At 39.7% G+C, this 18361-nt stretch overlaps 1 protein-coding gene across 1 annotated transcript; it reads left to right on the top strand.

Annotated features, from left to right (window-relative positions):
- The first annotated feature begins 1168 nt into the window (after positions 1-1168).
- Positions 1169-12152, top strand: LOC144653308 (uncharacterized). The gene is made up of 6 exons (XM_078513283.1): positions 1169-1883; positions 4344-4448; positions 6120-6255; positions 8197-9023; positions 10313-10405; positions 11605-12152. The coding sequence occupies exons 1-6, from the start codon at positions 1716-1718 to the stop codon at positions 11716-11718; spliced, it is 1443 nt and encodes a 480-aa protein (XP_078369409.1). The 5' UTR covers positions 1169-1715; the 3' UTR covers positions 11719-12152.
- Positions 12153-18361: the final 6209 nt, after the last annotated feature.

The raw sequence follows: 18361 nt of genomic DNA, 5'->3' as shown, positions 1-18361 counted from the left end.
GGCGCGTGATTGACGGGCGAGGTTCATTACAGTTGGTTTCAGTGCAACTCCATAATAGGCCCGGGTTAAGAGGGATTGATCCGGTATTTTAGGTAATTCTGGATTTGTTATTGTTATGAGGTCAAAACTACAAACTGGCAGAGCAACAGTATTATGTTAGCAAACTCACAGCAACATAATGAAGCAACGATGATTTTCTAGAATTATAAGTGACATTTTCGTACAAACTGAGATTAACTTGAAAAAAGTCGGCTAACGTTTTTCAAGTTTACGCAAATATCAATCTTCCTCAATTTTGTCCTTCCATGCCCCTTCTTAGTTTTTCAGTGTTTCTGCTGAGCCATTTTTGTCAATGCTAAAATTGCCTAAAATTGCGAGACCTGGCCCCTTTAAAAGCCATACTTGTCATGAGTGAAACCTGAAGTCATTTGCAAAATGTTTGCCTCATGAAAAGTTGGGCGTTTAAAACGGGCCTTGGGGAGAATTTTTGGAATGATCACTGCAATACAATCAATATGCAATGAAATATAATCACAATATACAATGATGTAAAAGTATTTAAAACCCTGCATCTTTTCCTAGCTTAGGCGAGTTTGTGAACTAATTACGCTTTTAAAATTTAGAACTAAATTTGTTTCAATGACATTTACAACTGCAAGCGAATTGCTTAGTTAGGCGTGAACTATTTACAGGCGTAGATGGGCGTATAATAGATAATTTACAAAGTCAATTTTCCGCTTTTGAGGCAAAACATAATTTGGGCGAACACAAATTCCCGAAAATTTCTTAGCAACGCAAAATTTTTGTTAGCCAAACTTATTCTTTGAACAGCGTTCTTCTCTTCTTGTCAAAATCATGATGGCAAGCCGATTTGGAAAGCCTTCTGTTGGAAATATTCCACCGAAAGCTTGTTTCGCGGTGCCGATTACTTGTTCTTAAATCACAGTGCTATAAAACCGGAAGTAAAATGTGCATACGAAAATGATCTTTTGCTCCAAAGAAAGTTATTTCTGCAAGGAAAGAGTACATGGAATGAAACAACATTGGAAACCATTTCAATCAAACCAATCCCTCCAAAGCAAAACGGGGGATTCCTTTAGTTTTCGCACAACGGAAGTTGTATCTTGTAGCCTCGTTTTCAGGTTTAGTTTTACTTCCGGTTTTATTTGTTGTCATTTTAGCGGGAAACGAAGAAAGCGAACGCACCGACGATCGCGCTGAGTTCGAAAAATCGTTCTTTTCTTCTTTTCTGCTATTTTAAACAAAATTTTTCGGCTTTTTGCAATGGCTTGAAAGCGAAACGAGGATATATCACGTCTATGCAGAATCTCATTGGAAAAATCAACAAAAACTCTTCGAATTAATCAAAGTGTTTTGTTTGAAACGAGGCAATTTCATTCATTCATTTGCATGAGAGTTTGGTTCCTTTGTTGAGTGGAAGCTCCAAAATTTCAAGCTTTTCTCCGTGTAAACTGGATTCATTTTACTTTTTTTATCGACTAGTTTGCTGCGAAGATTTAAAAGATCCTATTGACGTTAGCTGGAGATCAAATTCTTTTTCGGTCGCTAGTGCATATAACCTCTGCTGCATGTAATGCGCAATGTTCAAACATGGATAAGATTTTCTCATTCATTCTCGCCACGTGTTAGAAATCGCGCCGGAAAATCGCCTGAAGATCAACAGATTTCACGGAATTTGGAGCCACTCCTAAAGAATGGACAGTTCAGTCTTGGAGGCCGCTCGGAAAACCTCCAAAACCTGCCAGATTGAAGGCTGCAATGAAATCACGGTCGGCTCGAGGACGGCCTTGTGTCGCAAGCACCGAAACAATAGGTACAAACAGAATTATAAGAAGAAAAAGCGTAGAGCTCAGGGATCTGAAGTAAGTATCTTAACATTGCTTAAATATTGAAGAAATCATCAATAATGTAGCATGATTTGCTTGTGGGACGTTCGATTTCGAGAAAATAACACGTTATTCTTTTAGATGACTTCTCGTTCGACACAAGTCACATGTCTTTGTGAAGCTTATTTCCATTTTTCATTTGGCATTGTTTTAACATCGATAATCATTTTATCCTTTCAATTCAATGGTGGTATTTAACAGGTTTCGCTTCTAAAACTCATTAAACATTGATCAATCCTGCTAACTTTATTTGCGCAGATTTCCTAGCTGCAAATATATCACGGAATCCTGAAATAATATCCTTGCATGCGACCAGGAATTTAAATTCCAAACTGACCTTTAATCACGTTTTTGAAACTCGCTTCGTTCTATGTTCTCCTTGTTATGAATTTTAATACTTTGAGCATAAACAAGAGATTACTTTTTCGATTCCGATCGCGATAGTCGCTAGCTAGAGCATATGTTTTCTTTAAAAGGGTACTTAATTCATTTTCTAATTGCAAAGTCATTAACATAAATGAGATTACTTCGTTGTCAATTTAAAATGTATATTTTAAGATTTATTTTTGCCCCATCTGCCAATGTGTTACTTTCAGTATATTAAATTGTTTGTCATGTTGTTTTTCTATATAATTTTTTAAAAATTTTTTTAGTGTGTACGTGATATGATCAATGGGGTTAAATAATATTGTGTGATTAATTACATATAAAATTTGTTTACCAAAATTATGTTACCAGTCAAAATCACTGTCAAAAGCGCCACTAAGTAAAACATTTCCCCCTCCACCCCCCCCCCCCCGTCTTCTCTTCCAAAATACTAGGTTGTTTGTGCATTTTCTTTCTGTGTGGAATACCGTAAAATTCCGGTTATAAGCCTCCCGCTTATAAGCCCCCCCGGTTATAGGCCCATCTATCTGGCAACAAAAAAATACATCCGATTATAAGCCCTCCCAGATATAAGCCCCCCTCTGCCGGATGACAGTACTGAACAGGGCTAAATGTTGCTTTATGATGCATTTTAAACGTATTTCGATCAACACTCGCGTTGCTTGTTTTGAAACGTTTTTTTTTTTTTTCGCTTATAAGCCCTCCCGGATATAAGCCCCTCCGTTTATAAGCCCACCCAAAACCCCTTACGAAGTTGTATAAGCCCAGGGCTTATAACCGGAATTTTACGGTATGCATTTGGATTAATTTTAATCAGTAACCAAATTATACATTCTTGACCCCCAAGTCCTCTCTCCCTGCAAAGGCCATCCCAATGAAATGTTTCGTTTCCCATCGCCCCGTCCCTTGGGTCAGTGGGTCGGTGGGTAGGGCAACAAAAAATAGAATGAGGGTCTGGGTTCATTTAAGAAGCCAGGAGATGCAGGACTGAAAGATTTTGTTTCAGTCGATCTCGCTGAGAATGTTGGAACAATCGTATAATGCCCTTGGCACGGAACAGCCTTTGAAAAACTTTGTATCAATGTTAATATTTAAGGACAAGGACATCACATCATACCAATTGTTGTAAATAAAACAAGATCGTGTGCTTGTAAATTAAAGTACTTGCCTCTTTGACCAGTGAATCTGGAATTTTATTTTTAAATTTCGAAAAAAATGGGTCGGTCAGGCGAAGGGAAACGAAAAATTTTATTGGGATGGCCAAAGAAATTAAATGAGGATTTCTGGGTAGCTCCATACATAGCCAAAATCTGGTTCCTTGGGTATGATAATTGACCCTTTTATAAGCTAAAGCAATCTTTTTCCACCTACGTAAACAGAGAGGCACTGGTGAATGTGCTGAATGTAAATTGCACTTTGACTGTGCAGCATATTGGCTGCAAAAAGAAATTGTATAGTTGTATTGCTACGGAAAATATCCATACCCTTCCCATGGGAGTATTTTTTATTATTGTATCTGCTATTCTCCTGGAAATTCCACTTTGGCTTTGCACTATAAAAAAGTTGCTTTTGAACCCCATCTCTCTCCCCCTCAGAATTTACAATGACCTTCCATGTGGTGGGTATGGATATATTTCTTGGAACCGTACATTACCAAACTTTGTGCATCTCATTCCTCACTTGGGGCTGAAGAACATTGTAGTTGTCAGTTACCCCTGCGAGGCTGCATTCATGCTAAGGGCTCTGGTGAACCTTAAACGTCATTCCAAATTAAAATGTGAAAGACCAAGCACATGCACTGTTTTTCTGCCCAGGTTCCGCCCTATATAGATAATTTATGCTAAGCTACATTTGGTATAGGATTACATCAGTAGTTTATAAACCAGGCCTACTGGACAGTGCAAATGGTCTCAGAAAGCCCTAAATTAAGTGTCACCAATAGTTTTTCCCTCACAACGTATGTAATTAGTGAAATAGTAAAAGGTATTAAGAAGTTGGTCAAATTAAAAAAAGGGATGTCAATATGGTGTGAACATTATTTTTATTCAGGAAATGCAAAGTGAGTCTATTGAGAGTCAACTTGCAGAGGAAAAGTGTCTGATGGAACAAAAGTATGCCAGCATGTTGCAGCAAGTGTTGGCAGAAAAACAACTGGTAGGAGTTACTAAAAAGAACGTGTGTGTGTGCGTCTGGGACCATAAAAAGTATGCATTTGAGTCTAGTGACCCAACAGGCCAGAGCTTGTCTCCAGTTGCCATACCTACCAACTCTCCAGATTTTCCCGGGAGTCTCCAGGTTTTTCATTAATTCTCCCGGTCTGATTTTCAGAGAGTATCCATATATACGTTGTCTTAAATGATATCCTTACAATGCAAAGATTTCTGGACGTCTCCAGATTTTTGTACTCTGGGGGTTGGCAGGTATGTCAGTTGCCGTAGCATGAAGTGACTTGAAGTATTGCAACTTCCACCTGGATGGGATGCCAGTCCCTTGAAGGTTATCCCCCATACCCTAGCCTGCAAATGCAGATGTATTTCCAGCTGTTGTTTCTCTCTGCCAAAAAAGATTTTGACGTCTTGGAAGAAATCGTTTCTTGGCTCGAGTTCACAGACAATACTTTTTGGCAGAGAGAAAATGACCACCAGAAATATGTCTGCATTTGCAGGCTACCAATACCTTAATTTTTTTTGTTTTTGTATATCCTGAGTGAAGAAAGGAACTGTGAAAGGGACAGGGATGCCAATAAGAAAATTTGAATTAAATCCCTAAAGGAGACCAATCTGGGCGTGGTTCAAGCTTTTTTTGACCTCTAAAAGACTACTTACACTGACAGCTTCATGTGCAACCCTAAACAGAGGGTGGCAAAGAGGGGGACGTGATCCTGATTCACGCGCAAATTGTAACCAAATTCACGTGTCATGTATACTTGCAACAGCAGAATTCATGAATCATGTTTCTTTTCTAGCTATTTTCATGCGTCACAGTCTAATTTTTGCCCTATTTTCACGAGTCACGTACGTCTAATTTTTAAATTTTGGCCTTTTCACATGTCACGCATAAACCCTTCGCTACCCTCTAAACAAGACCTTGATGGCTAAAATATTGGTGTTCTGCTGTGAACTCCCTTAGTGAGACTAAAACCCATAATACAAATGTAAGCAAGATGACACGCATCCCCGTCGCTTTTATATGTGAGCCAACCCCACCACCCTCCCCACCCCCAACAACGCCAGTACCCATTCATATTTTTGGGTGCACAGATCAGGCACTGTGAGGGTAACTTTTCTCAAACAAAAAAAAAAAATTTTTTTTTTTTTTCCTTTTTTTTTTTTTTTTTTTTCATTTTCCCTTTTCTTTTTTTTCGGGTTTCGTTTCTTTTTTCGGTTTTAATACATCCAACTTTTCTTGCTCATTAAAAAAAACACAATGGTCTCAGTCACCTTTTGGATATTTTTTACCTATGTAAGAGAGAGTTATATTACCTTATTGTTACTTATTTTTGCAGGACTCAATTTTCGTGATTTTTGCGATTGCAAAACAATCACAAAATTAAAGTCCCGTCAAAAAAGGTCTCACAAAAAAACAGTATATGCTATACCTTTGTACTCCTCCTACATAAAACTACTGTGTTCATGCTTCCTTGATCTTTCTCCAAATCATTCAATATTCTAGCTCCCAAGCTGTTTTCGTTGACATGTACACCTACCATATTTGTGGTCAATGGTATATGAGCTCATATACCATTGGCTGTCAACCAATCAAATTGCAGGAATTGCAATATACGGTAGTTACTTTTTAATAATGACTGATATTTAACTTTTAAAGGAATTGCTGCAATCTGAGAAAGTCATCCAGGTATTAAAGGCCCACCAAAAGAAAGTGAAAGAAAACAAAATCAAAGAAATGCAAGAGAGGAAAGTGAAGAAGGAGCAAGAACCACCAAAGGAGGCTACAGACCAAGGTAAAATACTGGCTTGTTTACTCACCCCCCCCCCCCCTCCCCTCCCCTCAATCTAAGAGTGATCAATATCTCATTTTCCTAGCAGTGTCAATGCATTGTCATTACATTAAGAAAAAGAAGACCAAAGACCCCCTGATCTAAAACATAGTCCCTTCTAGATACACATTTTAGATCATGGGGTCTTTGTTTTAGATCATGGATCTTTGGTTTAGATCAGAGGGTCTTTGGTCTTCATTTGTGGGCCTTTGTCTTAGAAATGCTCTTTGTCAAGCAGGGAGAGGATGAGAATAAAGGGCTGTGACTAAAAGTGTGACAGGGAAGTGTGGACTGCAGGACATGAGGACGTGTGTTTGGGACGCACAACGCATGGCCTGGGACTCAGGGACATGATTCTCAGAGACATGGGACTTGGGACATGGGACTCGGGTACAGGGACATGGGGATCCGGTATCGTGGATGTGGGGTAGTCATAAACAAACAGAACCAGTTTTTGCGGTGAATGTGTAAAATATAATTTCCGGAGGTGTAAAAAAAAACAAGATACATGTGCCAGTTGATTTTGGAGCTAAATGTCAATGATTTGGGTTACATGGCTTTGTTTGTCAAACCAAAAAAATGTGAATGCGCGTCATCACATTCCTGTCAACAACAATACATGTTGGTGAACGAAAGTCAGTCAAAGAAAACCTTCGAAGCAACTTATCAACTCTTGCAACTCTTATCAACTCTTGCATCTAAACGTAAACACATGATGAAAAGACGTTCTATAAATGTTGCATGATTGCTTTTTAAAATTCATCCCCACATCCCTGTCTCTGAGTCCTACAACCCTGAGTCCCACGTCTCATGTTTCCGAGTCCCAGGCTACATGTCCAAACACGCCCAGTCCCCACATCCCCGTCCTTCTTTTATTCACAGCCAGAATAAAGAAAACCATCAACAAGGGGATGTTGGACATCCATCTCAATGTACCACCAAATTCTAAGAACTAACAGCAAAAGAAATGTTTGGCAACCAGTAAGGAGTCACTTAGATACTGAAATGTGAATCGAGTAGGTGGTGGTAAGAAATAGAAGATGAGGGTCTTCATACATTACAATGAACCTGCCATCCCCAGGGGCCATTCCCATATTTTAAAAAGGATGAGGATTCTTGTCATCTCACTTTAAGGCAGGGCCATAACTGGCAAGAGGCAAGACGAGGCAAGTGCCTCGTCTAGATTTACACCAAAAATTAAAAAAACAAAAACATGTTTAGTTGGGAAAATAATTCACAGTTGAACAAGATTGTCTTTTCGGAAGAAAAACCTTGAAAAATGCTGAAAATAGCGTTTTTGCATCTAGATTTCAAAATTTACGGCTCTCGCCGATTTTGCCTCGTCTTTGCCAAAAGACTGGTTACGGCCTTGTAAGGGGTGGAAATCATGGATTTTGGTCTCACCTAGGGTGTTTAAACAGAATGCAGATGATAATATTTTTAGTCATCAAGGTCTCATTTAGGGTTGTGGGAAATTAAAAACGCTGTCAGTGTACTGTGTTGGTGGTTGAAAATGGTACCTTTTAGAGGTCAGAAAAAGCTTGAGCCACGCCCAGATTGGTCTCCTTTAGAGTTTTAATTCAAATTTTCTTATTTGCATCCCTGTCCTTTTTTATATGGGATTCTCCCCACCACTGAGTTGTTTAATGGTTGAGTTGGCCGAGCTTTTCTTGTTTGCTGTTGTTTTGCAATGACAAGAGGTACCTCCATACAAAATTGTCCATCTCCCCCTTTTCGGATTTTTTAGAATTCTCTTGGTCTTATCTACTGCTTGTGAACATTATTACATGTATACCTGATTGAAGATCCCAAAGGATCATTAAAATATTGGGCCCAGAACAAGTTTCAGATTGGGGTCCACATTGTTGTAGTGTCCACTAAAATATGAGAAACTTATTTTTTTAGAATCTGATGTGCCCCTGACTGGCGGGACAAAAGAGAAAGGTAGTTCCAAGACAACGAAAACATCTAAGAACTCTGGCAAAACAAACCAGAATAAGAAGAGTCCCAGTAAAGGTTCAACATCAAAGGACATGCGTGCTGGAAACAATCTTGTTTTTTCAGGAAACATGGCAAATATCTCAACACCTTCTTCATCAGATTTAGCAGCAAGAACTTTATACACAGGGGTTAATATTTCACCTTACTTGGGAAAGAGTAGTGGGAATTTTGTTGGACAAAACCTATATGCTGCTAAAGCGTCACAACAAATGGCCCCTACGCAGCCTGTAACCATGGCAATGCAGCACATTCCTAAGATAGATAAAGTATTTAGTTACCAACAGAATGTGTTGAGTAGTGTTAGTAACTCAGGAGTAGCTTGTATTGATTCTGTGAAAGACCTTTCCCTTGGACCTCAGGGAAAGGTTGCAACATCCGTTGTGACCTCTTTCAATCAGCCCAAGTCTGCTTCTGGCACTACTAAACAACAGAGTGTTTACACTAGATTGCCGCAATATGGATTGCCATACCAAGCAATCCAGAAGGCTATCTTGCCAAGTACAGACATCACCTCCCAAGCAGAGCAAAGGGGGCCATCTTTTCAAAGTTTGATGACGCCATGTTCATCAACGTCAGCAATAACTGGAGGAAACCTTTCTAGTGGTGTAGGCGTGGCACACCAAAGTCAAATGAGTTTTCCTCTCACAAACTTTAGCCAGGCACTGTCACTGCCAAATAACTGTCAGATTACAACTTCAGAGATATTTACGCATGTTCCTCAAACAAGTCAGGTAATGCAGTGTGATTAAATGAAATAACTCTGATCAACAGTTTTTAAGGAGGGTCCTGAAAGGGGAGGGGGGTATATACAGGTCTGTATCCTATCTCCCAGCCCAAATTTTGCCAAAATCCCATTTCCCAGCCTATAGGTGGTTTTCACTGTCACACCGCGAAAAAATAAATCCAAAACTATTGAGTCAAAAAAATCAAGAATATTACAGGTTGTAGAAAACTACAATTTAATATAAACTACTTGTCCAAGTCTCATGTCGGTACGTTATTCCATACTGTAGTTATCAGTCAAAATGTTTCATGCAAATTTAGTGAGCACAGTATGGAATCGCCATGTTGGAGCCCAACTGCTTGGGCTCCAACATGGCGGCTGGAAATCAGTGAAAACATCTGGCATTAAATTCTGCTACAAAAAGCTGTCAAATCACTCTCGTGAACAAGTTAACATTTACAAAAACACTTCTCGCAAAACCTCAACTGTCCATATTGTTAAAAATCGCAGGCTGAGGCATTTTTGAAAAAAAATATGTGACAGCCTTCCGGCGGCCATCTTTGACTTTCGTGTGGCGTGAAACTCCGAAATTTAAAATGCTCTCACTTAAAGACAGCTTGAAAGTTATCGAGCTAAAAACCTTCAAAAGGATATATGTTATGCACGTCTAATTGCCATTGAAGGATAAAAACTCAGGGGTCTTGAGATTCTGGGTTTTAGAATTCTGATGACGTCACGACGAAAACCAAGAATTTTTGGCTTAAATCCCAGTGCCAGTCCCAATTCCCACTTTTGTTTGTGAATTCCAGTCACAGTTGCCCAAATACCAAATTCCCAGTGAAAAAATTAGCAAATCCCAGTTCCCTTTTTACTCCTTCAGGCGTTTAAGCCCAGGGTTCGTCAACCTTTGTTGGAAAAACAATAGCTCTTAATTACCACTGTGCTGCTTGGCCATGATTGAAGAAATTCTGCCTTTGGACTTAGTGGCCCATTTAGCCAGAGCTTCTCCCAGTTCAGTGCTCCCAGCCCCCCCCTCCTGTCCCCCCCCCCTCCGTCCCTTTCCCTGTGGCGTCGGGGGGCTGCTGTGCCGGCCCGGGTGGCGCGTCTGGCCTCGTCCCGCCGGTGGAGTGAGTGACAGAGGGGCACTGTGAGTGTCTTGCCCAAGAATACAACACAGCGACCCTGGCCAGGGCTCAAACACGGACCGCTCGACCAGGATTCCGTCACGCTAACCATGCCACTGCACTGTGCTTGGCCACCACTAATACTGGTATAATTTGTGTCCACACTATACAGGTTGTCATGTCACAAAACTGGTCAAACCAGATTGTGCCAGGAAGACTGCAGGCTTCAACAATACAGGATGACTTCTTGCTGCAAATGCTTCAGGTGAGTTAATTCCATTTATAAATGTGCATCTTGTCTCTAGGGGGGGGGGGGGGGGATTTGCATAAAACCTCAAGGGAGACCAATATTATGGTGGGTTTAAACTTTATTTGACCCCTAAAAGATAGCATAATAAAACAGACAGGCTAATAAGAGCTATTACATCTTAAATAACAATAGAGATGTTGTTATCAATCTAAACTACCAACAGTAGCATAATGGTTTCTTTTATTCTCATGCAACCTTAGAAAAAGATACCTAGATGGTAAAAAACATGTGTTCTGTCCTGAACACCCTAAGCAGAGACAGCAGAGCATTTTGGAACATGGGGAAGGGCAAAGACTGTCCCAAAAATACTCAGCAGGTTTTCATATTTGGAGCAACATTTTTCGTTCAAGCAACTTTTTGTTTTCTGAACAGTTTCTACACCAAAGATTTCCGAAGATTCTCCGATTGCTGTTCAAAGGCCTTATGAAGGTTTCCAATCATTTTTCGAACTTTTCCGAAGATAAATAAAGTTCCCAAAGACTCCCAAGGAAGTTTTGAAGATGCTTGAACTCACTCACGAGACAGAATAATTATCTTGACAAAACAAATTTACACTGCGCTCACGATATTTTTGGCACCAAAATGTGGGGAGGGCTGAGCTCCCCAAAATTTTCGTTTGGGGGAGCTTCAGCCCCCCCCCCTCCCCCTTGCCCCCCTTGCTCTGTCGCCTATGCTATCTACAGTTTGCACCTCTAAAAATGATGACTAGCATTCCTGCCCTTTTCACATTGTAGTTGCCCCCATCCCAGCATCCTGTGTGATGAAACAGTTTGGCTTTCATTCAATAAGTCTTTGCATACCGGTAACTCTTTCATGTGATCTTGTTGATCATGGAAAAATGGCTGCGGAATGAAATGGATACCAGAAATAAAAAAAACCCATGATGAAATAAGTAAGGTTCCCAGTTTGGAGACCAATGATGTGTAAATGCACATTTTATGGTAGTTTGAGGGTTCTAAAAAAATAAGATTTTAATGGAAAAACGTTCATGGCATGCAAACTTTGCAGAACCCAGCATAAAAATCCTGTAAAGTTTTCCAACTTTCATTTCGCCATAAAGTCTTGTATTTAAACATGAATCTTCTTAAAACTGGCAATTTTAATACCTTCATTATGTTCTCTTCAATTTTATATTTTCTATCTTCACTTGACAGGAAAACAAAGATCCTCAAGTTCCCCTTGGAGCCCAGTCCCAAACAAACAGTACGCTGACCAGTTTAGATCACGTGATAGCTGACCCAACTTGGGCAATGACGATTGGCATGTGACCACATCAGGCCTGGCTGCATAGCTGACTCATGCACATTTCTTCAACAAGCAACTATATATCTGCTCTCCTGTTTTACTAAGATGCACATTTTCGTAGGCAACTGTACTTTTTATATCCATCTTGTTATACCCTAAAAGGTGTTTTTTAAACGTTTTTTATTAATTTGTAATGAATTTTTTAAAAGAACCAATTGGAATATTTTTAACCTAACAGACATTTTAAGTCTTACCTTTTTGCATGATGTGGAAAACAGAACCAACTCAAAGTTTTTCAACTTACCTTTTTTGACTAATCAAATTGATAGGAACGATTTTTTAAAAGCGTTTGACGCACCAAGTGAGTCACAAACTTGTCAGCTTAGAGATGAGAACACTTAGGATTTTTTACCTTATTTAAAATAAAAAGAGAAAAAAAATTATCTTAATCTTTATTTTTAATTTATCTGTCGTGTTTTTAGCAGGTGCCTTTGTGTATCTTTTAGTTACAAACTTCTTCTCCCTCGCTCAAGTTTTGGCTATCATCATCATCATCATCATCATCATCATCATCATCATCATCATCATCATCATCATCATCATCATCATCATCATCATCTGTTCTGTTCAATCTGTCCGTTTGGAGAAAAGGACCGTAAATTTTACTCCTCCGAGATACTCTTGTCTGTTGCGCCAATCCTGCCTCAACGCACGAGTGAAAACCCATCGCCTTTCGCTCCTTCTCCAGGTTTCTATAGGTCTCCCGCTCTTGTGTTTTCTTCTGGCGCCCAGGTCAATGCAACTCATAGGATCAAATATTGTCCATGCGCAGCACGTGCCCTATCCATGTCCACCTCCGTCTCCTTACTTGTTCACTGTAGTATCGGTGTTGGCTCTCCTGTGCACTTCTTCATTTGACATACGCAAATTTAAAGGCCAGCCTACGCAGGCACTTGTGCTGGAACGTGTCAAGTTTGGCTTTATCAAGACTACCCTTTAAGTTTATAGTGTCCACTAGCCTGCGTATCTGGCGGTTTTGTTGGGGTTTAAAGCGTGCACCAGGCAGCGGCGGGCTTGGGGAGCCTCTAGCGGCTTCGCCGCTTGCTTGTGCGCGCTTTAAACCCTAACAAAACCTCCCGGGGATGGGGGGTACTCCCATATGTGGGCTATATAGGTATGTGCCGCGGGATAGGGTATGATTTTTGAGGTTCTCGGTCCTTGTTGTTTTTTTTTTTTATTTTAATTTTATCTCTTTTTTTTTGCCTTCCCTCTTTTAATAAATTAATTGATTGATTAAATAGGGTATCATTTTTACTACTTTTAGCAATGTGTTCCTGGTGTGATCCTTAGATAGGGTACCTAAATTCTATCAGCTGAAATAAACGCCCACCTAAACGAAAAAAAGGTATTTTTAAACTGAACTTTCTGTCCAAGTATAAGTTAAGCGATTCTATAAAGATTTGTGTTTTGCCGTGCGCGGTTAGCCGTTATTTGGGTCGTCACGGAACGCTTCCTCTCCCCTTGAATAGGGTGTAATTTCTCGGTTTTGGGCCTTAAAAGGGTTATCAATTTTCGCTTTTTTTATCCTTAACTAGGGTCAGGGTTTAAGAACCTTCGCGGCACACCCCTATCCAAAATTTACGGGAGTACCCCCCCCCCCCCGGCCCCGAGCAAAACCTCCAGCTACGCAGGCTAAGTGTCCACAATTTACAGCAAAGCCTCTTGCCGGGGGAGAAGGACTCCCATCTAAAAAGGAACAGAATACTGGTCGGAAATTTTGAATTAAAACCTGAACATGTGAAGGAGGTCAATCCTGGTATGGCTTAAGCTTTTTTGACCCCTAAAAGATACCATTTTTCATGCCTGGTCGGTCCAGACCGCCAAAACGGTATGACAGCGTTAATTACTTTTTCATGAGCATCCCTAAACGAGACCTTAAAGGAGAAGTTCACTCCAAAATGGCCATTTATTTTCTTTACGCCAATAAAAAATTTACACAAAGATATGTTATTCGCCAAAATTTCAGCCTCCAACGTTCGCTATAACCCTGCGAAATCTTTCCCAAAACTCGGCAACTGAACGCCGCCATCTTGGAACTAGTAATGTATGCGTGACGTCAAAGAGCTCAGCCTGAAGTTTGGCGGGAAAATTTTAATAGTCAAAACTCCTTGTGTTTTGTATTTCTTGGAGCCGAAACAGGCATTTTGACAAACAAAAGCCACTACGAAGAAACAAGGAGTTTCGAGTATTTAAATTTTCTCGCCAAACTTCAGGCTGAGCTCTTTGACGTCACGCATACATTACCAGCTCCAAGATGGCGGCGTTCAGTTGTCGAGTTTTTGGAAAGATTGCGTAGGGTTATAGCGCACGTTGGAGGCTGACATTTTGGTGAATAACACATCTTTGTGTAAACTTTTTATTGGCGTAAAGAAAATAAATGGCCCTTCTGGAGTGAACTTCTCCTTTAAGGGCTAAAAATATTGGCGCTCTGTCCTGAACACCCTCAGTGAGGACGAGACAAGCATCCCCGCTCTTTCATGTGGGAGGCCCTCCTGGGGGGCCGTCTTGTTTGTTTTAGAACGCAATATTCCTGGGGGGCCGTCTTGTTTGTTTTAGAACGCAATATTCTGTCTCCTTTCTTAACTGAGCTCATTCTGGATAATGACAAAGTGGGTTGGTCAAAAACACTGCATGAAAGTATGTATATTGAAGGAATAGAATATCTGAACAATATTTTTTTGTTTGAAGTTACTTTATATCCTGTAGGGTAGCAGCTCTCGTAAGCTTGTAATTCTACTAGTCCTCTAGTGTAGCAGCCCGGGGGGTACTCAAAAAAGTTTTATACGGGGAGGCTCCGCCCCAAGTTCTAACCCTTTACCCTTTTATATACCATTTTTTGACAGAAATTGTACCCCTTTCGTATGCCTGTAACTGAAAAAAGGTACCCCTTTCATATACCTAAGAGACATGGCATGGACTTAAAATAGGACGTTTTCTTGTCATTTTTATGTCGCGCTTAATAAATTAAAATAATACAGCCATAAATTGCGTCTGTTCGAAATATTTTACTTAAAGGCCCTTTTAAATAGCCATTGACAGATTTCCATACCCTTTCATATACTTAAACGCGTGAAATCCCTACCCTTTTATATACCTGAAGCCTGAAAAAGGTACCCCTTTCAGGCGGAGCCTCCCCGTATAGGCTAGGGACATTGTTCCTGTTCAGGTTCCTGTTGTTTGTTCCACTGTTCTCTCGCAGGGTAGCGAGCCATTCATGTGAGACATTGCGAGAGCTGTTACCCGGCCCGTTTTTTCGTTTAGTCAATGTTTCTTGGTAGGCCACTGTGATGCAGGAAAACTGTGGACGGCCTCTGATAGCCCTTATGCATGTTTACGTCAGACTGGCTAATTTCACCACCATCCTCGCTTTCGAAGTGCAAACTTGTAAATTTTATCATGAACGAATTCCCAAAGCAGCCAAAATGAAAAGAATATCCACGTGAAAACTACATGTAGGTGGCAGAGGATTGAGAATAATTTGCGTAAACGAGGCTTGGTGGTGAATTTTGAGCTAATGACGTTATCATGCATAAGGCCTATTCCCACTATAATTACGACTGTTCGTAGCCAACTGTCTTTTCAAGACTAACTTCCCCCCCCCCCCCCCCCGTAGCCTTCAGGATTTAATGACGTCATAGGCTGAGTACTTCAGTTGTCAGTCATATGCTTAGTGATTGGTTTAAAAAAAATATTACACTTTCTCAACCAATAAAAGTCTTGCTTGGGCACGTTTTCCCGCGCTTCGTGTCGGCTGCACGAACTTGCTTCGAGGTTTGATTGGTTCACTGGATTGTCTGTGTCCTTTGTGATTGGCCAGAGTTGATCATTTTGGTTTTACAACACTCATTCGAAAATTGTTCTATCTGCTCTTCTATTAGGTTTAAGTTTTTCTCTACAGCCCTATAGGATACCCGTTATATTAAGTCGTCCGATGTTTAGGAGCTTCTTCAGACATTGAAATAGTGTTGTGAAAGTTGATTTAGTAAATGGTTTGAACCCAGGAATATCAGTTGTTCCTATAGTGTGATCGTCTTGGTGAGATTAGTTCTGAAAAAAAACTGTTGTTGGTGACTGACGTTTCGACAACCTGAGGGAAAGTCATCTTCAAGAACTTCTAAGTTAACTTTGAAGATGACTTCCGCTCAGGTTGTCGAAGCGACAGTCACCAACAACAGCTGGTTCTTTTCGGAACTCCTCTTACCCGGACGATCATACTATAAGAACTACCAAAGTTTGATTCTTCTGCCGTAAAATCCCTGTCAAATGCAGTATCAAGGGACTTGTTTACCATTGACTTTGTGTCAGTTAGTCATCCATCTTTGTCTCACTTTTGATGTGGCAAAAACCAACATTACGCGCAGTGTTCATTGGCACGTGATCTTTAACTTGCCACGTCTCAGGAAGGAAGACCGAGGAACCCTGGGACCTCGTAAAACAAAGAGAAAGCTCTGGGTACGAGACGAGAATGTGCGATTGCAAAATACAATATTGTAAGAAAATTGAAAACAAGGGCGTTTGTTGGTTCTAAGACCCTTATTCAAAACCTTAAAAGCTTAGGCAACATTCAATTTTTCCATATTTATTTATTCACTACTTTGCTATTCGTCACCTTCAGTGACCCTCTATCAATACTTTATATTATGAGGACTGACATATGACATATAAGTTTAACCCTCCTTTGTCCTGCCACCAAAACTGAATGAAAGGTGAAAACTGCGCGCTGTCAGATCGTGCTCTCTTTCACGTGTGCACGCAATTCGTGCAATCTTACTTTTGAAACCCTTTAAATTTCTCGTGACGCCCGTGAAAGCATCTGCGTTTTTATCATATGCTTCTTGTGATTACTAACTTTTTTCCCGTTGGTGTAGTAAAGCGAAGCTTGCGAGATTGAATCTTTCGTGACAAGTTTATCAGTGACATCTTTCACCGTAAAGTGCGACAAGATTTGATATGGTGATAGGTCCTATATTAAAGTATCATTGCAACATTCACTTAAAGGTTTTTTTAAGGTCACATGCAGGTGCTAAGTTGATGCTTTAGGCACAAGAAAATATTCACAAATATCTTAATTAACTTGTATCTGTTATCCCAAACCCTTATACAATAAAACTAAGACTTGATGGCGAAAGAAAAACGTTTTTGCACCACTCAAAAAACCTATTGGATATTAGCGAAAGTGGAAATCTCTTTGGGAATTTTGCGAGCCTGAAATCAAAATTTTATCAAGCATTGGGCCTTAAATTCACCCTCCCTTACAGCAGAGGCCTCTTTTTCGATTTCTCAGTCTTCCATAGAACGTCTTGTTATTATGCAAGTAACAATGCTTACTTAAATTCGAGTTTTTACACCAAATCAAGGCGATCAGTGTTAAAGTCACCTTGCTTATGAAAGTCCCGTGTTTCCATTGTGTTGCATTTTATTTTGTATGCTAAGAAGGTTTTCATGTTTTTATCAACGTTGTTTTTGTTGCTATGTTAGTATCTGATTTGTCTTTGTTCTTTTTTCGATATCATTTCCCTTTGTTCTTGGGTAGCCAACCGAAATTTTTTGACCATTTTACACGGCACAAGTTTCAAAGAGGCGCTAATTAACTGCAGCTGCCTATAAACTCCAAATATTAGAATAACAGGATTGAAGAAACCCCCCTTTTCATGAGATTTTCCTTCTAATTCTTAACGAATAGAAGTATAAAATATCCAGCGATGAAAAGTGACCTTATTTCGATTTTCAAGCAGTCGAGCTGAACTTTACGTTCGCGAACTATCTAAATAAACGTGATTTATGAATGGCGGTTAACTCGTTTTTTAATGCCGTTGTAAACATTCACCTTTCCTTGTTATTGCTCTCTTGATTTGTTTTTTCAACTGCTCAAGTTTTAATGAATTTCCTGTTACCTCCCCCATGTGTGTGTATCTGATTTTCGTTTTATCATGTAAATTATATTAACTTCTTGTGCTTACTACGCAGGGCAGAAATTTAAAGCGCCGACTTTCTTACAACGTTATTGCAGTTGAAAAACAAGAGAAAAACAAGATATTTTATTCGGCGGCCTGTTATTTAAACTAAAAAACAAATAAAACATCGAGGGACGTTTGCAATACTCGTCCTGACAAGCAAAACAAAAGGTTTCAAAGATACTTTGAAGACCACTTTTTCAGTTTCAAGTAAAAAGCGTTCGATCTGCGGACTTCCACAATTTACAGTAAAACAGGTATTAAACAAAGCACACTTTAAAAACACGTAGACTCTATTTTTCTGTGTTTTTCTTCAATGCTAATCTAAGTACCCTGACATATGGAATTTTTCATTTCGAAACATCTGTCTTTGAAGCATAATAACATAGCGACTCTTTTGTTGTGTTTTAAAAAGGCACATTATTTGCAGGTAGAAAATCATCAAACACTATTTTTCTGTATGCCTTTTCGTTGCAATTTATTGGGTTTCGTTTCCTTTATTTCATAAGCAGTCTCCGTTCGATTGAACAGCCGCCATAGAAAATTTACTTTCATCTATAAAATCATTAGAAATACTGATCGAAAATGGCGCAATTTTTTAAAATTTTTAATAACTCATTGCGTAAACTCAACATTTTTTATTTCACATCAC

The sequence above is a fragment of the Oculina patagonica genome, chromosome 5 (assembly GCF_052425735.1).
Source record: "Oculina patagonica isolate OP01 chromosome 5, crgOcupat, whole genome shotgun sequence".
Classification (NCBI taxonomy): Eukaryota; Metazoa; Cnidaria; class Anthozoa; order Scleractinia; family Oculinidae; genus Oculina; species Oculina patagonica.
This window is presented reverse-complemented; position numbering and strand designations above follow the sequence as displayed.

What these genes read in the sequence shown, in the direction of transcription:
- LOC144653308 (XM_078513283.1), top strand. Translation starts at nt 1,716, where the DNA reads ATGGACAGTTCAGTCTTGGAGGCCGCTCGGAAAACCTCCAAAACCTGC. An exon ending in AAAGGAGGCTACAGACCAAG is followed by an intron (nt 6,256 to 8,196) that starts GTAAAATACTGG and finishes TTATTTTTTTAG; the next exon opens with AATCTGATGTGCCCCTGACT. An exon ending in ATGTTCCTCAAACAAGTCAG is followed by an intron (nt 9,024 to 10,312) that starts GTAATGCAGTGT and finishes CACACTATACAG; the next exon opens with GTTGTCATGTCACAAAACTG.